The 24571-nt window shown below is 41.4% G+C and overlaps 2 protein-coding genes across 6 annotated transcripts in view; both read left to right on the forward strand.

The window, feature by feature from the left end:
* The window catches only part of LOC137615455 (neural-cadherin-like), a 572326-nt gene that overhangs the window by 429757 nt on the left and 117998 nt on the right, over positions 1-24571 (forward strand). The gene's annotated exons all lie outside the window — the stretch shown is intronic.
* The window catches only part of LOC137615458 (uncharacterized), a 37560-nt gene continuing 19531 nt past the window's right edge, over positions 6543-24571 (forward strand). The window contains exons 1-3 of the mRNA XM_068345347.1: positions 6543-6644; positions 10870-11909; positions 20972-21224. Of these exons, the coding sequence (XP_068201448.1) occupies positions 10928-11909; positions 20972-21224 (1235 nt within the window). The 5' untranslated portion in view covers positions 6543-6644; positions 10870-10927. The remainder of the gene's footprint in view (positions 6645-10869; positions 11910-20971; positions 21225-24571) is intronic.

Here is a 24571-nt window from a genome sequence, read left to right on the forward strand (position 1 = left end):
GACTATTTATTCACGCTACGTCTACTATTTTTTTTTCGTTCAGGATTCTACACAAACTTAATGCTATGGCCCATAACATTCTATGGTGTACACGTTAGCTAAATGTTTACATTATATCTGAGGTTGGCAATACTGTGTATCTGTGTACATATGGTTCGAGCATGGAGTGAGGCAGAAACTCATTACTACTGAACACGATATTGTGTTGATTTTTATTCTATCTATCTATCTATATATATATATATATATATATATATATATATATATATATATATATATATTTATATATAGAGAGAGAGAGAGAGAGAGAGAGAGGAGAGAGAGGAGAGAGAGAGAGAGAGAGAGAGAGAGAGAGAGAACCAATCACTGAAGTATCCCATATACATGTATAAAAGAAGTAAACATTCATTATATATATATAATATATATATATATATATATATATATATATATAATATATATATATATATATATATATTACTATATCGCAAAAATTGTTACCCCTCAGGTAATGAAATTTCATAAAATCTTTAGACCTAGGTTGGTCACAACACTAACTGTCAATAGGCTGACGTTGGATTCCCGAACGAGGCTATCACCTGCCACGCCCCCCCCCCTCCACTATCTCTCTCTCTCTCTCTCTCTCTCTCTCTCTCTCTCTCTCTCTCCTCTCTCTCTCTCTCTCTCTCTCTCTCTCGGGATTCTAATCTACGTTTGGTCTTTATTCAAAGGAAAGAATTAGTTCTGAGAAATGAATAGTTTGAAATTACAGGGCGGAGAACGAAAGCAAGCTAGCTTATATGGGTCACATTCCGTTCCTATTTGAGATAGTAGTAATAGTTTTTCTTCTCTTTAAATATAATTCGACTTTACAAAGTACCAAGGTTCGCCAGCCTACGAAATAATTAGTCTGAGAAGCAGCTTAGGCCTATCTCATTTATAGTCATTGGTATTACTGTATAGTTATGATCGAGAAACAGCTGATTTTGATTTGAGTAACTAATTAAATTTGCGATTTCTAGTCTACAAGATTAGTTAAAGAAACACATGATTTTTAATTGGTCCTCAATATGAGACGCAAAGTTAAAGCCACGGATGCCTAAAAATGCTTAAATATAATACAATATTAAACATAGTCATATTAATGCACGATGGGGTTAAACCTTCCCATACAGAAAGTCGATTTGGAAATTAATAAGAAAAATATTACCTGTCCAAACAAACTACATTCACCCCCCACAACATTTATAATAAGAGTAAATTAAAGAAACCTCTCTTAGAAAAATGTCAACAAATCGTGTTGACACGAAATCATTGCAATGGTTTTAAACCATTATTATTATTAAATGCTAAGCTACAATCCTAGTTGGAAAAGCAGGATGCTATACAACCCAGTGAGGAAAGGGAATAAGGAAAAATATTTTAAGATAGTAACAACATTAAAATAAATGTTTACTAGAAAAACTAACAAAACAAAAGGAAGAGAAACTAGATAGAACAGTGTGCCCGAGTGTACCGTCAAGCAAGAGAACTCTAATCGAAGACAGTGGAAGACCATGGTACACAGGCTATGGCACTAACTAAGACTAGAGAACAATGGTTTGATTTTGGAGTGTCCTTCTTGGAACCAAGACATGATTATGTCTACTGTAAGTTATGGAGCTTTCAAATATGCGACCTGAAGTTTCCGCTAGACATCAGAAGTGAAAATATTAGGGCTTTCAAGAAAAATCTTTGGACTTTCTTGTTGTCTAGGTACTTCGACAATGTAGATTTAACAATTATCAAGCTGTGATACTCTAAAACCTAAGACTGTATAAGAAAAACAGATCATTCAGGTGCTACAGTACACAGTGTTTACATGTGTGATGGGATCAGGAAAACAGCTCTTAAAGTAAAGTCATCTGGATACATTGCTTGGATGAAAAGAAACAAAAGAAAGTTGATAGAACATCTAGCTAACTAACATGTAAATATAAATAACAATAACTCATCTACCTACGAATGAAGTAGTTTATAAATATTAGATGTTAGCAACAATTGGCCTATCCAAACGTCATGGGCTACTCATTATTTTATAAATATGATTATCATAATGATCGTGTAACTGGAGTTTAAGCCATTCTAACATATTATTATTATTACTTGCTAAGCTACAACCCTAGTTGGAAAAGCAGGATGCTATAAGCCCACGGGCTCCAATAGGGAAAATAGCCCAGCGAGGAAAGGAAAAGGGGAAAAACAAAATATTTTAAGAGTAACATCATTAAAATATAGCCTTATTATAGTACACTAGAACACCCTAGCGTCAAATAACAGAACCATCACCCATCCTACCACACCTGCTGTGTTTAGTGCTGGATCGACGTAAGGTTTCTCGAGTTCCTTGAAAGGCTGGGGGGCGGCGCCTTCGTACTCCTTCAGGATAACCGTCTCTTCTTTAACAACGAACACGTCCGGATACTTAATAAGAAAGTCCCTAAATTCCTTAACGTGCCTGCCCAGAGGACGTGGCGGACTTCGGGCGATGCCTGGGATCGGTGTCCCAAAAGGGACTTGATCGGGACTTCCGTACCAGCACCATACTGACGGAGTTTCCCGACGAAGTAGTCGACCGCCTCCTGAGCGTAGTCACGCTTCCCCAGAAGTTTGCCCGTGGGGTCGTGCGGATTCGAGATGCCGTTGTGTAGTTCGTGACGGACACATAGTCATCCTCGAGGGTGAACAAGGACGGATATTGCTGCAGGAATTTTCTCAGTCCCGACTGGGAACCGCCAGCGATCTGGCGCATCTCTTTAGTGAACCCTTTAGTCCCGAATTGACAGCTGAGGTCATGCAACGTCCTCGGTTGACCCTTGTCCATGAGCCGGTCAAGGAAAAAATAGTAACGTGAGATTTCGCACATGGTCATAATCTTTAGTGTCCATATTCATTAAAAATATATTAAATTTATCTAATACGTCTTGTAAAATGAGTTATCCACGAGTGCTCCCCGCGAGCTCACAAACCGTCCTCCCCCACCACACTCTACAACCACACTGAGGCTTCACAGCGTCTGCTAGCACTCTACTCTTCGCCATCCACAGATTACTTACCTTTCCAAAATATTGGATATTTACATCATAAATTGGTACTAGGATTACAAAATTATAAAATAAAGTTAGGAAATTGTTATAAAACCATATATCAGTCAATAAATTTCACTCGCATATGGAAAATATTTCATGGAAACGATGACATGACAACAGGCAGCACAGATATGGTGATATAACATAGAGCGCATATGTTATTTGAGAAACATCAAATCTTATAACATCGTTCGAGGAAAGACCAATATCATTGTTCCACATAACTCGTTTGTATTATGAGTATATGTTAAGGTTTAATGATGATTATATAATATTTTTATTTATAGAAAAGCACAATGATTATCTTGAGAGGTTGTTGTCATATTTTCACCATCCGCCATTTTTAATGAGTGACAAAAAATACAAGCTCATCATGAAAGGTAATATTCAAACATAAATACGTCCATACATTCATAAATATACGAAGAAATAAACTGAGAGAGAGAGAGAGAGAGAGAGAGAGAGAGAGAGAGAGAGAGAGGAGAGAGAGGAGAGAGAGAGAGGAGAGAGAGAGAGAGAGAGAGAGAGAGAGGTAAGGACTTCCATGAGAGAGAGAGAGAGAGGTAAGGACTTCCATGAGAGAGAGAGAGAGAGAGAGGTAAGGACTTCCATGAGAGAGAGAGAGAGAGAGAGAGAGAGAGAGAGAGAGAGAGAGAGAGAGAGAGAGAGAAGAGAGAGAGAGAAGAGGAGAGAGAGAGAGAGAGAGAGAGAGGTAAGGACTTCCATGAGAGAGAGAGAGAGAGAGAGGTAAGGACTTCCATGAGAGAGAGAGAGAGGTAAGGACTTCCATGAGAGAGAGAGAGAGGTAAGGACTTCATGAGAGAGAGAGAGAGAGAGAGAGAGAGAGAGAGAGAGACGAGAGAGAGAGAGAGAGAGAGAGAGAGAGGAGAGAGAGAGAGAGAGAGAGGTAAGGACTTCCATGAGAGAGAGAGAGAGGTAAGGACTTCCATGAGAGGAGAGAGAGAGAGAGAGAGAGAGAGAGGAGAGAGAGAGATTCTGTTTGTATACTGCATTCCATTGTCCATCATCATCTATTTCAGCATGTGGCGGCCAGTCGAGACCTGTATCTGTGTAAACAAGATAAGGGGGGACTCTAGGAATTAGGATACCACACACACGAGGCTTAGAACCATAGACTATAGGATGTAGATACGTAATGATGGCAGATTAGCAGGCTTCGTCTTAGGTGTTATAAGACAACAACACTCCCAACGAGAGAGAGAGAGAGAGAGAGAGAGAGAGAGAGAGAGAGAGAGAGAGAGAGAGAGAGAGAGAGAGAGAGAGAGAGAGATCGTTCATGGAAACGTTTATCTCATATATATCTTTTATTATTATTATTATTATTATTATTGTTGTTGTTGTTTACCCTCAGAAACAAGATAACATATCCTTTACACTATGTCAAGAAGGAAGGAATATAACTCTACGAGTGGAACCTATATGTGTAAGAACACCTACTTAAGTAGAATGGTAGAGTGTAGACATTTTAAAATGTCTCTTCAATTCTAAGCAGTGGTCGTATTTTTTTTTCTTAGCTACCGTACTCTGTCACTTACAAACCATTCCTATTGAAATTATAATATGTAGGCCTACTGTTTTTAGTTTCCTTTTTATTCTATATTTTTACATTCATGCTGATTGCTCTTAATTTTCTATTGATTCTCTACCCTCTTGTTTTTTTTTACCAGTCATCTGACTATGATTCTTGTAAAAACAGTAACCAAATTAAATCTTTTTGATACAAGGTAGTATGTAGTACTTGGAGACAATTCTCATTTTCACAACCATCTGACATCATTGACAATTATTGTGGCATTCCTTTTAATTAAAACTAAACAACTTAAGTCAATTAGATCATGATTCAACATTATACTTCTATATCAAAGCACAGGAATTGCCATTTCTATTGCCAGAGCTCAATTTTCTTGATTTTATAAAACCAAATTGATGACTACGAGACAAGAAGACGAAACCAAAGACAATTGTTATTGTCATTCTTTTTAATTAAAACTAAACAAATTAGTCAATTAAATCATAATTCAACGCTATACTTCTATATCAAAGCACAGCAATCTCTATTTCTATTGCCAGAGCTCAATTTTCTTGATTTTTTAAACAAAATTGATGACTACGAGACAAGAAGAAAACGAAGCCAAAGACAATTGTTATTGTCATTCTTTTTTAATCAAAACTAAACAACTTAGTCAATTAGATCATAATTCAACATTATACTTCTATATCAAAGCACAACAATCGCTATTTATATTTCCAGAGCTCAATTTTCTTGATTTTTTAAACAAAATTGATGATAACAAGACAAGAAGAAAGCCAAAGAAAACTGTTATTGTCATTCTTTATGATTAAAACTATACAAATTAGTCAATTAAATCATAATTCAACGATATAACTTCTATATCAAAGCACAACAATCGCTATTTATATTGCCAGAGCTTAATTTTCTTGATTTTATAAAACCAAATTGATGAGTACGAGACAAGAAGACGAAGCTAAAGAATTGTTATTGTCATTATTTTTAATTAAAAGTAAACAAATTAGTCAATTAGATCAAATTCAACATTATACTTCTATATGAAAGCATAGCAATCGCTATTTATATTGCCAGAGCTCAATTTTCTTGATTTTTTTAAACAAAATTGATGACTACGAGACAAGAAGACGAAGCCAAAGATTATTGTTATTGTCCTTCTTTTTAATTAAAACTAAACAAATTAGTCAATTATATCATAATTCAACATTATACTTTTATATTAAAGCACAGCAATTGCCATTTCTATTGCCAGAGGTAAATTTTCATGATTTTTTAAACCAAATTGATGACTACGAGACAAGAAGACGAAGCCAAAGACAATTGTTTTTGTCATTCTTTTTTAATTAAAACTAAACAAATTAGTCAATTAAATAATAATTTAACGCTATACTTCTATATCAAAGCATAACAATCGCTATTTATATTGCCAGAGCTCAATTTTCTTGATTTTTTAAACAAAATTGATGACTACGAGACAAGAAGACGAAGCCAAAGACAATTGTTATTGTCATTCTTTTTAATTAAAATTAAACAATTTAGTCAATTTAATCATAATTCAACGCTATACTTCTATATCAAAGCATAGCAATCGCTATTTATATTGCCAGAGCTCAATTTTCTTGATTTTATAAAACCAAATTGATGACTATGAGACAAGAAGACGAAGCCAAAGACAATTTATATTGTCATTCTTTTTAATTAAAACTAAACAGATTAGTCAATTAAATCATAATTCAACCCTATACTTCTATATCAAAGCACAGCAATCTCTATTTATATTGCCAGAGCTCAATTTTCTTGATTTTTTAAAACAAAATGGATGACTACGAGACAAGAAAAAGATTAATACAAATTTAGAAGAAGAAGAAGTTGTTTGTTTACAGTTTTAAAAACATTTTTTCCCGTGCAAACTTCCCCCGAGGTTTTTGTATTTTATTATTATATACATCAATGAAATATATTCCAAGGTTTGTGAATACAGGAATATCTTGTTGATTAATGCCCTGTCCAATTTTAAAAAGTATATTTCAATTCAATTTGCTTAAATTGGTATTTTTAAGGAAAAACCAACCCACTACTGGCATAGGTTGCTATAGGATATAGATAATTAGCGTATTTTTTTCATAGGTTTATTATATATCCAAGAAGGTAATTGTATAGAAAAGGGGGCCTGACCCCGTTAGGTAAGTAGGTAAGGACGTAGCTTGCAGGTTAGGTTAGGGGAGGTTAAGTTTAGGTTAGTTGCTGTCCATATTTTATGCACTCGGGAGGAAGTGGCCATTGATATACAAAGACTCCAAGGTTTTATTACGGTTACGAACGGAAAAAGCTTTTCTACTAAAAAAAACAAATGCTTTCTATAGAAAAATTTCCGATTTCTTCAAAAATGACACTTGTTTTCACTATAAATATAAACTTAATTTTCTAAGAAATAATAATCAATGGGGTTAGATTGCGCAGCTCAGCATGTACCGCTTGCCAGTATGCAGGAGCATAATTTTTTTTCCGCGAGCAAAGCGAGCGCACGGCGGAGCAAAAACCGTTAGATTTCTAGAAAAATATCTTCATTCATAGACGGTCTAACGGGTTTTCGGTTTACAGGTATTTGCTGTTAAAATGAAGGTCTGTCAATGAAAGCACATTATTTACTACAGGAAAAACTATTTTATCTGTTCAAAATGTTGTTCTGTCCGTAACTATAATTTTACCATAAATATATGGTTCATATAAGCGGCTGAAATTTAAAGTACTGTATGATAATTATCTATGATTCACATCGCGTCGTTCTAATGGATTTTGCTTCGTCATCGCAGCACACTACGCTTGGAAAATTAACATCACATCACCAGTGGAATTAACATCACATCTGGCCAGTGGAATATGGATGTACTGCGCACGCCAATCACATAGGTCATTATATCGAGATATTTTTTACATTCACATGAACGACAAGGTCCTCAACATACGAACATTTGGAGATACAAACAGAAAACAAACTGAAAATACTGAAAATAGCAAAGATAAGATGAAGAAATACTGTACTGTATTAAAACAATATTTTATTATTTAATACAGCTAGCAAAAAATGACATTTGCAATAACCTCATATCTATTTCATATGAGATCGACTTTTTGTTGACTTTTGCAGCTGGAAATCATAGACTTGGGATTCAGATTAGGCCTACCCTCGGCCAAAATTAAACAAAATTCTAATTACAAACAGCTTCCTGGAACCGATTAAGTTTTGTAAGTTGAAGACGTTCTGTGCTGAACTGAGAGCATTTCCAATATACATACATACATATACCAAGGCACTTCCCCCAATTTTGGGGGGTAGCCGACATCAACAAAGAAACAAAAACAAAAAGGGGACCTCTACTCTCTACGTTCCTCCCAGCCTCCAGTATACTGTACAGTAATCAGTTAACAAAATAGACAAAATTTCACTAAATTTCAAGATAGATTGTATTTCCTTTTCGAAACTTCTTCCGGTGACGGCAGTCACGCTGGAACTGAAGGGGAGGGTGGAAATAAAATGGCTGTTGTAGAACAATATCTGGGAACTTGTGCTGAAATATTCTGAAGTTCTTAATTGGTTAAAAATGCCAGGTAATGATTATGTCGCACAGAGAACAGAACAGCTGGTAAAACGGATTTTGAGCGAAGCGAAAAATCTATTTTTGGGTGAGGTAGCCATGTCTTCCTGATGGAAGTTCCTTCAAAGGTAGCTTCAAATATACCTAGGAAGCTACCTTTGAAGGAACTTCCATCACGACGACATGGCCTGAGCCCAAAAAAGCAAATGCAAATAGCTCTTGTTCAGTAACCCACACGCAGTCTCCCAAAAGTAAACATTGGACTTAAACAGTGAAACAATGTTCACATTCTAATCAATCAGTACGTAAGTTATTATGCCCCAGCTCCCATTAATTATAGAGAAAAAGGCCAAACTAGCCAACACTCGTCCATTTTTCATAGCGAATTAGTTTCGCTAGAAATTAAAGTACCGTTTCATATATTAACCGAATCTCTTGTCAGGCTGGGAGATGCGAAGAGAAGAAAAGTCTGAATTTTTTTTTTTCATGTCGGCTACCCCCCCAGAATTGGGGGAATCGCCTTGATAATTAGATAAATGAACTAATCAATATTTATTTTATATGTCAACTGATTTTACTTCCATTTGCTGTACAAATAAGTGTGCCATTACTTGTGAACATCAAAACTTCACATTCCCTTCCTAACCTAACCTAATGTTTAGGAGACTGGAACTGACATAATTGAATATAACCATCTAATTCTGAACCTCCCTCTTGATCTTCTCCCCCTTACATGCCATACCAGTGATTGTTCACAAACACATGACAATATTGGGCGTCTGGCCAATGAGCATGTACATCTAGTATCCGTTTTGGCTTATTTTGATGCTAAATAGTAGCAAGATTTACTTATTAGGCTTTGGGGGGTCTAGTGACAAAGTTTCCTCTCTTTCTGCTTGTCTATCTAGAACCCTGAACTTTGGTAAGGTTAAGGAAATTTGAGTTATGAAGGATGTATTCAAGACATAATAGGCCTTTTCTTTTTCTCTTGTACATTATGTGCATCTATTTTGTGGTTTGACTGATAATCAAAGTGTACCATTAGTTGAGGTTGCCGTAAATGTAGCTTGAACCATACCTAGACTAGTTTACCCTTATCTAGAGTGGCATAATTGCTTGACTCTATAGCATTCTCATACGAATGAAAAGTTTCTTTATCTCCTCACGAATATTTATAAAAGATAGATTATGCTTCTGATTTGTGAAGAAAATAGGTGAGAAGCAGTTAGAAGTTCTCAAAAGTAGTTAGATGGGGCCCAGGAGGAAGGCCTAATAAATCATTAAGAAAAGACGTGTAAGAAAGAAATTCTCGATTAAACAAGAATCCTGGTAGAAAATTGGACTTAAACACCCTAATTATGATGCCGATAACTTCGGAAATATATCCAAGTATTGAAGTATTATACAGTACTGTGGTTCGACTGATATACTTTGTGTTCTGTACCAGTTATTGGTTTTCTGCAGCTGCTCATACTTAACTTGAAGTTAGTTGTTGATAAATGGGGGCTGTACCAATCCTTATTTGAATAGGCCCTTAACAGGTATTTGCTCCTATACATAGTACAATGGGGAAGGGTCAGAGGAAGAAGTTGGGACTTCTTCGATTTTGAGGATGACCCCGAAAGCCGAGAATCCCTTTTGGACTTCTTTTTCCTCCTGCTATACTCTACCTACTGCTACACTCTCCTGACACTCAGCACAAGGGAAGGCCTAACTGCGGGAGTGTCCTCTACAGGCAGGGCACAAAAGATGAGGATCCATCTCCCTGGAACTCGTAAAGGTGCTGTGTGCGTTGCGTGATGCCCCCCAGACATTTCCACATTTCGATAGCCATCCTCAATTACTGAAGAAATAAAGTCGCCTACATGGTGGAAAAAAGTAAAAGATCAAGGATTAAACCTTTTACCCCCAGGCTATTTGAAAATTTCCAACCCTTAACCCCCAGGGGGTTATTTTTTTCCCAGCACATTTTGCAGTATTTTTTTTTAAATTGCTCTAAAAGCCTTAATTTTTGTCATAGAGAGGTCAGGTTGGTCTCATTCTCTTGGAAAATGCCTGAATTTTCTCAAAAAAATATAAAAAATATGAAAAATAAAATTTTATAGCATTTTTTTGCAAGGACGTACCGGTACGTCCATGGGGGTAAAGGGATGGCTTTTGTGAAACGTACCAGTACGTCCTTTGGGGGTAAAAGGGTTAATATTTACCAAAACTTTCAGCCAGTGAGAATGTCTCTCCTCACTGATGGCTGCTAGCAGGGTCCTTGATCTACCTTGCTCCCAGTCAGCTGCTATCGACCAGCTGTTTACACCACAGTATAAAATTTGCTGGTTTCTCTCTTTTGTAAAGGACAAAGGTTTGTATTTGTGCTGGAACAAATCAAGATTGAAAAAATAATGGTTTCATTGAAACATTCAGAAATTACAAAGTTCTTATTTAGTTATCCATTTAAAGTTTACTTCTAGTTTAACAATTTGAACACGCGTTTCTTAAAACTATTCAATAATAAAGATGTGATGAATTCATCAAAATTAGTACGAGACTCATTGAACTCATGAAACCAATAAACTACATTTATGTATTGTTTTTATTTCAGGTTCTGGAGGAGTTAAAAGAGCAATTCAACCTAACCTAAGGCCATTGTTGCTCTGAAAATGGCAGGAAGGTCGGTGATTGAATATAAGCAGTCAGTGAGCATCAAACGACAACATGACAGCGATGCTGGAAAAGACTTATCACAACCTGTGATGCTCACACCGCAAACCAGGGCCCAAGTAAAGAGATTTTCTCCTAGTAGTAGTTTTATTTCAACGCCAAGGTCATCTGCATGTCAGTCAGAAGTCCCTACCTCAAGAATACCAAAAGGTTCAGAAAGTAATTCACTTAGTGTAACATTTCAAGTTTCAAATTCTAGCTGTAAAAGTCCTGGTACCTCCCGAGTGACGGCTGAAGTTCGAGTAACAAGATCGAGAAGTAATACACCAAAAACTAGATATGGTAGGAATGTAACTCCATCCTCAAAGTTAAAAAGCTCAGGAAAAGATGAGGCGTCTCATGTACTGTCAGTTAAGACTCCAAATGAAAAGACTGGTGTGGAAGGAAGATCCCTCGACACACCAAAAGCAAGGAATAGAAAATCCCCAAAATGTGACGAGACTCCAAAGCTTCCACATTCTACTGTTCCTCCTAAACATCGCATTCTCAATTATGCAACTCAAGAAGTAACTGGTAATAGCCCCCAAAGCTTTGCTGTTCACTGTCAAGAAAGTGGAAATAATCATGAGAGATCTAGAGACAAATTTGAATATCATCAGGTTGATGGTAAAAAGCAGAATCATACCTGTGCTTTTGGTGTAGACAGTAAACAGAATAATCCTCCCCTTACTTGTGTTATGGAAAAGAGCAAGATATCAGGTGAAAGCTCTACTATCTCACACATGGGAAACACCTACACACAACCAGACAGCGTCATTACTTCTTCAAGTACAACTACTAGACGTGGGCACTTGGACGAGTTTCAAAAGGTGGTGGAAGGAGTCAGGAAAAGAAGGTCAACGCTGAGTCGAAGAAGATCCTTGCAGAGTTTGGGTGGAAGGAAATCGCTCACTTCAGTTTTACCAATACTTAGCCTTGAAGGTTAGTAACAATTTAGAACCTCCAATCATTAAATATGTTTCCAAAATCTGTATGTTTTTTAGATATTATATAAAAAAAATTGTTTGATTTCTCCATGATTTGTTCATATAAGGTGTTATGTACTTTGAAAGGACCATCTGTATCATGATAGCAAAAATACTTTTTGACTGAAAATTTGGTAATTTAGGGGCATTAGTCAAAGTATATACAGTACTTGTATATACTGTATAGTTTTTTTTTTTTTTTTTTTTTTGTATTTCCTTGAACAATTCAGTGTTAGTCAAGATTTTAGATTTATATCGTAACGAAAAAAATCAGGTCTTTTCCTATATAGAAAATGTATCCCCCTAGAAATAATACTTTGCAGTGCACCTCATGTAGTGCACTGTAGGCATTACTTTGTAGCATCCCTCTGCCTGCCAGATGCACCCAATTTTTAGCCCTCTTCTACATTCCCATTCTCAGTTTCTTTCTTCCATCCTGTTATCCAATCTTTTATCTATCTCTTCATAATGCAATTGCAGGGTTCTCCTTCCAGTTCCTAGGTTCTGAATGTCCTCCCTGGGCCCAGTGCTAGGCCACATGGCCCAAATTCCAAGAACCAAACCAGTAGAAGTAGCCCCAATACTAGAATCTCACTATCATTACAGAGAGTAGTTCCTTTCACCATGTATGATGTGAAATTGTTAATATTAGCTATGAAGTACTGTATTTCTGGGCTCGAACCTGTGCCGCCCAGTGAATAAGCTCCATTTAAGCACTTATTCTTAGGTAATTTACTGCTAAATATACCAGAGAAAAAATGTAAAGGAGTGCTAGGTTAACTAGCTCGCTCACCTATTGGTGTCGGTATAAAATTGGGCGTATATTCCAGAGGTCCCGCACTATTTAGATTAATCCACGACAGAGAACCCCAATAGAGGAGAGCCGTTCAACCTCACTCGGTACTACTACAATGCATCCGCTCAGAACCCAACTCCGTTTAGCACGACTTGTGCAGTAACCCGCATTTTTCAAGTGCTCTCGATTTTTGGATATTTTCTAGTGAATTATGGCTTCTTCGTCGGTTTCCCAGGAGACACCGTCCAAGTTAAGTACCAAGCTGGGTTTTACTGTGTTTTGAGCAACCTAGATCGTTTAATATTTATATTATAGGAGTTTATTCTCTTCGTTCATACCGATCTTGCTTGATTTCACTACAGTTGGTACTCCTGTTTTTGAGAGCTTTTAATTTTCACTTGCGGTGTTACTATGTGTTTTATTTTTATTATCAAATATTATTTGTTATTGTGAATATTCATTATTTAGCGTTTAGAATCCTCGTGGTTCAATTTTTGGGCCGATATCATTTACGTATCGCTATGGCTGCCGACCGTGCTAAGGCGGCAATGTTATTTTAGCCATCAGGTGTGTCTTTTGCGATTTAATTGTTTATGTTGCATGCCTTGCCCAAAAATTTTCTATGTGTTTATTCATATATTTAACGCTTTTATTATTATTATAATGAATATTTGTGCCATTACTCCGTTTGATCTGTCTGTTGGGGATCGTCAGTTGGTAGCCCTGCTGCCTCGTATCACGTGATCCTCCCCCACGCTCCCCCTCTAGCTAGGTGGGAGGCTAGGCTTCTCCCCCCTCCACTAAGGGACCGTTGCCTTCCCTCCTTTTAGAGGGGGTAGTTAAGTGTTTATGGACTTTGTCCTCCGGGTGGCCCGGCGGTTTAGTCTCTGTCTAGTCTGGTTGGCCACCGGTCTACAGAGTTGGATCCCGGTGCACCCTATTTTATATTCACTTTTCATTCTGGCTTATGTTATACGAAACCCTCCGGGTTCGATTGGCAGTTCTTAGTTACAGTTCCGCCCCCCTATTATTTTATAACATTTCCTATGATGATTATATATGACAGATCACTACCCCGGAGTCCCTAAAGGAATTGGTATTGAATATACCTTTATTTCCCGGCCCGGGGTCTACCCCACCCCGGGAAATCAGACACTATGTGTCTTAATTCCTTGTTTTTGCATCCTTTTTTATGCTCCCGGCTTGACCGGAATGGATGGCTATACTTTAGTTTCAAGTTAGACTTATGTTTAGGCCCGGGACCCCCGGTCCCGCCCCTATGTAAGAATATTATAGTTAAGCTCTAACCTTGCGTTAGACCTATGTTAGGCCCGGGTCCTCCGGACCCGCCCCTAAAAAAAAAAAAAAAAAAAAAAAAAAAAAAAAAAAAAAAAAAAAAAAAAAAAAAAAAAAAAAAAATTATTTTTTATTTTTTACAGTCTAATCTTGTGTTAGACCTATGTTAGGCCCTACTTAAAAGAATAGTACAGTTAAACTCTATTCTTGTGTTAGACCTATGTTAGGCCACTTATAGAATAGTACAGTTTGGCTCTAATCTTGTGTTAGACCTATGTTAGGCCCGGGTCCTCCAGACCCGCCCCTAATTAAGAGAATTACAGTTTCTCATATACTATTCTTTTTACAGATGGTGCATTGTCTGACGCCGGCCTGTGCAGCTGTTCTGCACCAGCCTTGTGGCCACTCCGTCTGCCGATCTCACGCCCCTTGTGGGGTTCAACTGGAAGACGTTGTGGTATGGCACCCGGATAACTGTGTGATTTGCTTCGACCTCATCACTACCCTTGGTTCTGACTCGGTGAGTCCCGTTGGCTATATTGCCTTCTTATTTTATTTACTATTAGTAAGATATCTATGGTCTTGAAGGACCATTGGGAGTTTCCCTTTTATAATTCCCACTATTATTTCAGGCATCCCCGGAGCAAAAGTCTGCGGCTCGGGCCACACTGAAGGTGTGGGTTGGTGGTTTTGCCCGGAATGTAAAGTCTAAGCGGCCGTACGTCCTATCTGAGGACTACTGCACCATGGTTTACCCCAACGCCAAGTCTTCAGCTGCTGTGGCTAGGCATGTGGCAGCTCCCATCATTGCCCACATTGATGCCACTATAACGGGTCTCATCGACCCAGAGCAAGATCCATCGGACGCCCCCGGAGGTCTGGAGGACAATGTTGCCTCCATGAACCTGGACGTCGAACCAATGTTGCTAGACGAGCCGGATACAGGTAGGGTGGTAAGTGAGGCAGGTGTGTCCGGCGCTGAGATTCCTATCCTCAGCCCCGCTCTTTCTTCTTCTTCTGATCGCTCTTCCTTTCTTGGATTTTCTGGGGACCGTGATTCGTCTCAACGTTCATACCCGGTTCCCCCTAAGGATAAGTCTACTTCAAGGACCTTACCCAAAGCTCGCAAGCCTCACAAGACTTCTCATGGCTCTAAACATGGTACGAACCCGTCTTCAAAGACCTCTGGTTCCTCCTCTAAGTCTCACGACCCGGGAGTTCCTTCCGCCCCTCCTGCTGCTAGCCCGGGCCTTTCCGAATCAGCTATGCTTCGCATCGTGTCGGAGATGCAGGAAAAGTTGGTTTCGGAGATGCAGTCGAGGATGGACACGATGTTCTCTAACTTCGGTCAGAGAATTGGGGCTTTAGAGCAAGGAGCTCCGGAGAGAGTCCAAAGCTCTCTCATACCGGATGCCTCTAAGCTCCCGCCGTTTGCCAAGAACAACCCCTGGCGGATGGCTCTTCATTCCCCGTTCTCAGACGGAATGTTGACTCTGGAGGGCCTTGGCACTCGCCCTCTAGAGGACTTTGAATTCTTTCCTCCGGGTCTGGCATTTCCATTTCATGGTTATGCCAGACTTACCGAGGAAGCTTTAGTCCGATTAGACAAGGTCCCCAAAGAGACGGTCATCTTCCCGAAGGAGCAAGCCCAATCTGTTTGGGCCAGATTTTTGAATGACATCGGCTGCACTAACACCATGCTGACGCCTCATAAAAGCTCCTTTACGATGTTCTTAATGGACAAGAACACCTTGACTCCATGCGTCAATAAGGTGGCAGAGCTTGCCTTTCAATATGCTCTGGAGGAGAAGCCCTTGCCTCCCATCCGAGAGGTGGATCCAATCTCCCTCCTTCTTCCCTCAGGTATTGAGTGTTGGGACAACGTCCATACCACCTTTACCTCCGGCAAGCTTGCAGCAGACTGTGCCTCAGTCTTGTTTAGTGAGAAGCTTCCCCGTCTCCCGGAATCTCTCATTAAACAGGAATATGATTCCCGCCTACGTGTGGGCCGTACTCTAAACCTGGCCACATCCACGGAGTCGATAGCCTTGACTTACGATACGGAGAGTATTTTTAAGTCTCTCAACAAGGCTACGCTACAGTCGTTATATTATGACTTATATGACTTTGCTACTGCTAAACGCAGATGTCGCAAGCATGCTCTAGCTGAGGCGACGATTAGGCATGAACCTAATAAACTCATCCGGTCCTCCTGTTGGGGTTCAAATCTCTTCCCCGAGGATCTCGTAGAGGAAGTCTTGGCGGAGGCCACTAGGGTTAATCAGAGCCTTAAAGCCCGTTGGGGTTTGACCCCTAAACGCAAGTATGACCCCGCAAATTATCAAGCCCGGGGTAGGAAGAAGCTTAGACCATATACCTCCACCCAGTTCAGGCAACAACAGAGTGCTTCATCCAACTTCCGGCTGCCTCTTCCTCCATCTTCTGTTGCCCCTGCACAGCCTTCCACCTCTCGGGCTCCTTCGGATGACTATGTCACCGTTCTGCTACCTAAGAGCCAGCTTTCTGGTGCCTCCGCCACTTCCCCTGCCTTTAACCAGTCCTACGAGGCTCATAGCTCTTCCCAGAGTTATGGTAGAGGTAGAGGCTACCACCGTGGCTCTAACCAGAACAAAGGCAGGGGAAGAGCCTTTCGCAGAGGAAAGAACTTCCGAGGCGGACGTGGAGGCAACTCCTCAAACCAATACTGAGGTGCAGCAGGTAGGGGGGAGGCTCTATGCCTTCCGCAACAAATGGAGGTTCAGTCCCTGGGCGTTCAGTATCATCTCCAAGGGACTAGGGTGGAGTTGGATTCAAGGACCTCCTCCTCCGAACAAATTTCGTCAACATTCCACTCCGGACCTGGTCGAATTTGTCCAGGAACTTTTACAAAAGAATGCCATACAAGAAACGAAACATCTGAAGTTTCAAGGTCGGCTGTTCAGTGTCCCGAAGAAGGATTCAGACAAGAGAAGAGTGATTCTAGATCTATCCCTTCTCAACTTGTCCATTCAATGCGACAAGTTTCGAATGCTTACCGTCTCGCAGGTGCGGACCTTACTTCCCCGTGGGGCCGTCACCACCTCTATCGATCTTACAGACGCCTACTATCACGTCCCGATAGCGAGACACTTCCGTCCGTACCTAGGCTTTCGCTTAGGGGACAAAAGTTACTCCTTCAAGGTGATGCCTTTCGGGCTCAACATTGCCCCAAGGATCTTCACAAAGCTAGCAGAAGTCGCTGTTCAGGAACTCAGGAATCAAGGGATTCAAGTAGTAGCCTATCTGGACGACTGGCTCATTTGGTCAGACACCTCCCAAAATTGCCTAAAAGCCACTCACAAAGTCATCCATTATCTTCAATCTCTAGGCTTCCAGATCAACTTCAAGAAGTCCCGTCTTCTTCCAAAATCGAATTTCCAATGGCTCGGCCTGCAATGGGATCTTATATCTCATACTCTGTGTCTTCCCAGACCCAAGAGGTTAGAGATTGCAAGAAACACCAAACGCTTTCTCAAAGACAAAGTAAGTTCCAGACGGCTTCAAGAGAAGATTCTGGGGTCCCTTCAGTTTGCCTCAGTGACGGATCTTCTTCTGAAGGCAAAATTGAAAGATATCAATCGTGTCTGGCGTTCGAGGGCGAACCGGAAGCTCCGGGACAGGAAAGTCCGCCTTCCTCCCATTCTACGGGAAAGACTTCTTCCTTGGACAAGAGCAAATAGTCTGTCAAAGTCAGTTCCCCTTCGATTTCCGCCCCCGGAATTAATCATTCACACAGACGCATCCCTATCAGGTTGGGGCGGCTATTCTCAGCTCAAGAAAGTTCAAGGTCTTTGGACTCCCTTGTTCCGCCATTTTCACATCAATGTGCTAGAGGCCATGGCAGTTCTTCTAACCCTGAAACGTCTCGCTCTTCCCAAGAAACAACACCTTCGTCTGGTCCTCGACAGCGAAGTGGTGGTCCGTTGCCTCAACAGAGGCGGGTCAAAGTCAGGGCCTCTGAACCATGTTCTAGTAGCCATATTCTCCCTAGCAGCCTCGAACCGTTGGCATCTTTCAGCTGTCCACCTGGCGGGAGTCCGGAATGTAGTGGCAGACGCCCTGTCCCGGACCTCCCCTCTAGAATCGGAATGGTCACTCGATCTAAAGTCATTTCGGTGGATTCTCTCTCAGGTTCCCGGTCTCCAAGTGGACCTCTTCGCCACGGAATCCAACCACAAATTGAGAGTATATGTGGCTCCCAATCTAGACCCTCAGGCTTACGCCACAGACGCCATGTCACAGAATTGGGACAACTGGGAAAAGATTTATCTCTTTCCCCCGGTGAATCTTTTGCTGAAAGTTCTAGACAAACTGAGATCCTTCAAGGGACAAGTAGCCTTGGTCGCACCCAACTGGCCCAAGAGCAACTGGTATCCTCTCCTGCGGGAGTTGAGACTATACCCTCACCCGATACCCAATCCGGTTCTGTCTCAGATAGTACAAACACGCGTTGTGTACGCTTTCTCAAACATTCAGAGCGCCCTAACTTTATGGACTTTATGAAGTTTGCGGCTATGCATGGTGCCAATATTGATCCTCAAAACACCTTGTTCCTAGAATCAGATAAACGGGATTCCACCATCCGTCAGTATGACTCTGCAGTTAAAAAGTTGGCAAAATTTTTAATAGACTCAGACGTGAACTGTATGAACTTGAACCTTACAGTCACTTTCTTTAGATCTTTATTAGAATCAGGTCTGGCAGCCAATACTATCACCACTATTAAATCGGCTCTGAAAAAGATCTTCCTAGTGGGTTTTAACATAGACTTAACCGACTCTTTGTTAGCTTCAATTCCGAAAGCTTGTGCCAGACTGAAACCGGTTACTCGTCCTACCCCGGTGACCTGGTTCCTTAATGACGTACTCAAATTGGCTTCTGATACCATTAACAGTTCTTGTGATTACATGCCCCTTCTCAGGAAAACACTTTTCCTAGTGAGCTTGGCTTCCGGGGCAAGAATTTCTGAATTGGCAGCCTTGTCGAGAGACCCGGGTCATATTGACTTTCTGCCTTCAGGAGAGGTCCTTCTTTCTCCTAACAAATTCTTTTTGGCTAAGAATGAAGACCCTCAAAACAGATGGACCTCCTGGAAAATTGTTCCCCTCACGCAAGATCCGTCGCTGTGCCCTGTCACTACTCTTAGGTCTTATCTATCCCGGACCTCCTCTAACTCCTCGGGGCCTCTATTCGTTAGAGAACAAGGCGGTACCATTACTATTAAAGGGATCAGGCAACAAATTTTGTATTTTATTAAACAAGCTAACCCTGACTCTTTTCCTCTTGCACATGATATCAGGGCGGTTGCCACCTCGGTGAACTTCTTTCACCACATGAATTTTACAGACCTTTCCAGGTATACAGGGTGGAAATCACCGTCAGTGTTCAAGAAACACTACCTTAAACATTTGGAAGCCCTAAAATTTTCTACAGTAGCCGCAGGGAGCGTAGTTACTCCCGAGTAACTCACAGGTTAATGCCTTGACTCTTTATCTCTCCCTCTTACCTGCCTCATTTATACCCTATTGTATTCGTTGGTCTCGCACCTGAATACTGTTATTATATTTGTAAATTTTATGCTCCTGAGTATCTGTATATATTATCACTCACGGCATTATTATACCTACCTTATTGGATTTATGTTCATATTTAAGATACCCTTATAATTGTTTTTTGGTACTCATCTCTGATTAAAGCATCCTGTATTTCTCTTACGCTTATGTTTTTTCCTTTATTTTGCAAGTTTGGTGACATTTTTCTCTTGTATAGATTCACTGGGCGGCACAGGTTCGAGCCCAGAAAAGGGATTTTGACGTAGGAAAAATCTATTTCTGGGCGAGGGACCTGTGCCGCCCAGTGAACCCTCCCAGCTCCTCTCCCTTGGAGTCCCCAAACTTTGGGTGCTAAGGAGTTGGGTTCTGAGCGGATGCATTGTAGTAGTACCGAGTGAGGTTGAACGGCTCTCCTCTATTGGGGTTCTCTGTCGTGGATTAATCTAAATAGTGCGGGACCTCTGGAATATACGCCCAATTTTATACCGACACCAATAGGTGAGCGAGCTAGTTAACCTAGCACTCCTTTACATTTTTTCTCTGGTATATTTAGCAGTAAATTACCTAAGAATAAGTGCTTAAATGGAGCTTATTCACTGGGCGGCACAGGTCCCTCGCCCAGAAATAGATTTTTCCTACGTCAAAATCCCTTACCTGGACCTTTTCTTCTGCTATGAAGTATACCTATTCCTTTTCTTCTCTCTATCCTGTTCGTAATACTAGGCAGGCAGTTAATTCTAATAGCCAGGCCTTCTCCATCATGAGGCTCAATACTACACAGTATTCTAGAAGTTTTATTCCAGCTGTTACCAAGTTGTGGAATGATCTTCCTAATCGGGTAGTTGAATCAGTAGAACTTCAAAAGTTCAAAGTTGGAGCAAATGTTTTTATGTTGACCAGGCCGACATGAGTCTTTTTATTGTCTATATATGACATATCTGTTTTTCACGTTGTTAATAGTTCATATAGGACATACAGTATCTGTTTTGATGCTGTTACTGTTTTTAGAATGATATATTGTTAATTTATTCTCATCATTTATTTATTTCCTTATTTCCTTTCCTCACTGGGCTATTTTTCCCTGTTGGAGCCCTTGGGCTTATAGCATCTTGCTTTTCCAACTAGGGTTGTAGCTTGGTTAGTAATGATAATAATAATAACCCACTTTTGAATAAAATTCCCTCCTTGGTAACAAAAATGTACTATAGTACAAATCTGTGTTTAAAGGTTATGCGTATGATTATTGATTACAGTACAGTACTAAATTACTGGATATTCAATAAATTTTTCCCTATGCTATGAGTTTTTTATTCTCACATTTTTATTCTTATTTAGATCAGATCTCCAACATTGAAGCTGGTCTCCCACCTGCTGCGAAAGTCCGCCATCTCCTAGATATAAGTCTTAGGGAAGCGATGAGAAGACTTGAAGTGCAGGGTAATACCGAAAACTGTTTTGATGATATGCAGTTCGATCTAATCACAAACTCAGAACGGCTAGGTAGCATCGTTGCTGAGAAGATGGATGGGTTACCGTTAGATGTTGATAAGTGTGAATCCAATAAGAGAATGAACAGCAACTCAGTGAGGTAAGTGTTTTATATTCCTTCTTGCAGCTCCGTACATTGGTTCTATTAGGTTCTAGTAAGTGATTATGCATGTATCCGTATTGCTGCTGTTTTACTGAAACAATTTTGATTGATTTATTACAGCTGTACGTAGTTATTCCTACGCAGACGCAAACTTCTGAGTCCTTTATATGAGTTTACTCCAATGTCAATTTCCTATGACCAGGCAAAAGAAAAAGGGATGCTTAACTAGTAATGATAAAAGGTTACTAAGCAACTTCACTGCTGAGCAGTGCTACGCTCTTCTGCACAACAAGCTTCACTCTTCTCTTGGTTGTCCCTCTTAAGAGGATCTCTCCTCTCACTGCTCTACGATCGTAACTCCGCTCCACGCTGGATTACCGTTGTAGTTCTTTCTGTGCTTTCTTATTTAACCCTTTTACCCCCAAAGGACGTACTGGTACGTTTCACAAAACTCATCCCTTTACCCCCATGGACGTACCAGTACGTTCTTGCAAAAAACTGCTATTTAAAATTTTTTTGCATATTTTTTATAATTTTTTGAGAAACTAAAGGCATTTTCCAAGAGAATGAGACCAACCTGACCTCTCTATGACGAAAATTAAGGCTGTTAGAGCAATTTAAAAAATATACTGCAAAATGTGCTTAAAAAAAATTAACCCCTGGGGGTTAAGGGTTGGAAATTTCCAAATAGCCTGGGGGTAAAAGGGTTAATGTCTTGTGTTGATAGTGTTATGCGGACTTGCCCCAGCCGTGATGGTCGTCCTTGTGATACCTTCATGAATCGCATCGAGGTAGATCCTCATTCCCACAGTCCTATGTGCTGTGGTAAATGATATTCCATTGAATCTAACCTTTTTCAATATTAATCTTACCCGATGATCATGTAGCTGTCAACTCCGTTGCCCGACAGAAATCTAAGGACGGGATACGCCAGCGATCGCTATACAGGTGGGGGTGTACCCACCAGCGCCATCTGTGGTCAGGTACTCAAGTACTTCTTGTCAACAAGACCTCATTATTTCCTCTGTCGTGCCGCCGGCAAGACCTATTGGATACGCTGTTGTTTTTGGAGTCTTTATTCACGGTTTTGGTGAAGTATTTGCTCTAATTTTTAGCCTTCGCTGTACAGGAAGCTTTTTCCCTTAGCTTAGATAGCTTTTGGAATTAAATTGATTTATTGGTTAACGATCTTTGCTTTACTTTGGATTCCCCCTTGACTGTTCTCTAAATTCAAGATGTCCGACCACTCTCAAGCTCCTAAAATTAGGCGATGTAGTGTTAGGACTTGTCATAGGCGTCTTCCGAAGGCCTCTGTCGATCCTCACACCGTTTGTTCCGACTGTAGGGGAAAATCCTGTCAGTTGGAAGATCGATGTGGGGAATGTGCCGGGCTTTCGGAATTCGATTTTAATGAATTCCTCAAGTATACGAGTAGGTTAGAGAGGGAGAGAGTTAGGAGGAGTTCTTCTCGCTCTTTGGTTTATTCCTCCCCCCATGACCCTCAACCTTTTCCTTCCCCTGTGGTGGTGACCCCCGAACCTGCTACGAGTGCTCAGCCTGATATGACGGATATGTTGCGTGCCATTCAGGCTCTTGGTGATAAGGTGGAGTCTTTAGTTAGTGACCACAATCTTCTCTTGGCAGATGTCAAGGAACTTAAAGTGAAAAGTGCAGTGGAAAGTGTTAGTGCCAGTGCTGTGCCTAGTGTCAGTGTCAGTGTTGCGCATGAGGATACTTCTGTGCGTGCCAGTCGTCCTCCCAGTCCGGGACCTCTTGCAAGCTCCCAAGCCCAGGGGAGAAGCAACGTCGAAGGGCAAAAGGGTTCGGCAGGCCTTGATCGGCGCACAGTTGTATCCTCAGTGGTTGCGGGCGTATCTGATAGAGATCGTCACTTCCACTCCCAGACGATTGAGCCCTTAAATTCCTCGTCTGCGGAAGAAGTTTCCAGGAGGAAACGCTGGACCCGGGTCTCTCTACCTCTTAAACGTAAGGTCCCGTCCGAGCTAGTCCAACGGCCCAGGTGTAGCCACTGGGCCAGTTCGGACTCGCCGCAGTCATCGGATGACTGCACACCTCCTAAGAGAGGTAAAGCGGTGCCTCAACAGGCCTCTGCTCCATCTCCTGTGGATCCCAAGTGGTCTATGCTGCAGACTATGCAGTCTCAGCTTGCAGTGTTGATGCAGGAGTTTCAGGCGGAGAAGGTTAGCACACCTCCTCCTGCGAGCGCTCCTCCACCTCTGCGCAGTCCACCCTGCCAGACGTATGTTCTTGAGGCTCCTCCTGCTTCCATGCGTGAGCTGCCGCATTGGGAGTTGCCAGGTACCAGCGCTATGCAGCAACCTCCTCTACCCTTGAGGCAGGATCCTCCTGCTATGCGGCAACCTCCTCAACCCTTGAGGCAGGAGCCTCCACCCATGAGGCAGGAGCCTCATGCTTTGCAGCAACCGCCTCCACCCATGAGGCAGGAGCCTCAGGCTATGCGGCAACCTCCTCCACCCATGAGGCAGCAGCCTCATGCTATGCGGCAACCTCCTCAACTCTTGAGGCAGGAGCCTCACTCTGCGCAGCAACCACCTCAACCCTTGAGGCAGGCGCAACCCTTGAGGCAGGAGCCTCATGCCTTGAGGCAGCCTCCTCAACGCATGCAGCACGAGCCGCTTACCATTCAGCAGCCGCATTCTTCGCAGCATGAGCCTCTTCCCTTACAGCATGAGCCGCATACCATGCAGCATGAGCCTCATGCCTTGCAGCATTCGCTTATGACCACGCTTGCTCCTCAGACCACCGCAGAACCTCCCTCACCCCAGCCTCATGACTTTGTCATTGCCAGCCCTCAGTCTCTTCAGCATAGGCATGATGATGGATCCGCAAGTGCGCATGCACCCGTTCTGCAGGATTCAGCCATTCAGCATGCCTCTCTACCGTTACCTCTCGCTACTCAACTCACGGGCGATGAGGTTTCTGAGGATGAAGCTGCTCACTTAGATGATCCTACTTCCGATGTGGAGGGACACAAGTCTTCGCCGCCTTCCTTAGACTTTCGTAAGGTCCTGGCTCTGTTCAGAGAGTTATACCCTGAACACTTCGTTTCTGCAACCCCTCGTTCTCCTCCATCCGAGTTTTCTCTAGGCATGCAGCCTATTACGTCTGCCTACACCAAGCTTGTCCTCTCCAGATCATCAAGGAGAGCTTTGAGGGTCTTAGGGGATTGGTTGCAGTCCAAGCAGCAACTGGGAAGGACCTCTTTTGTGTTCCCTCCTCCTAAGCTGGCTTCTAAGTTGGGCGTCTGGTATGCCACGGGAGAGGAACCTGGCTTGGGGGTCCCTGCCTCTGCCCAGGCCGAC

The sequence above is a fragment of the Palaemon carinicauda genome, chromosome 21 (assembly GCF_036898095.1).
Source record: "Palaemon carinicauda isolate YSFRI2023 chromosome 21, ASM3689809v2, whole genome shotgun sequence".
In the NCBI taxonomy this organism is placed as follows: domain Eukaryota; kingdom Metazoa; phylum Arthropoda; class Malacostraca; order Decapoda; family Palaemonidae; genus Palaemon; species Palaemon carinicauda.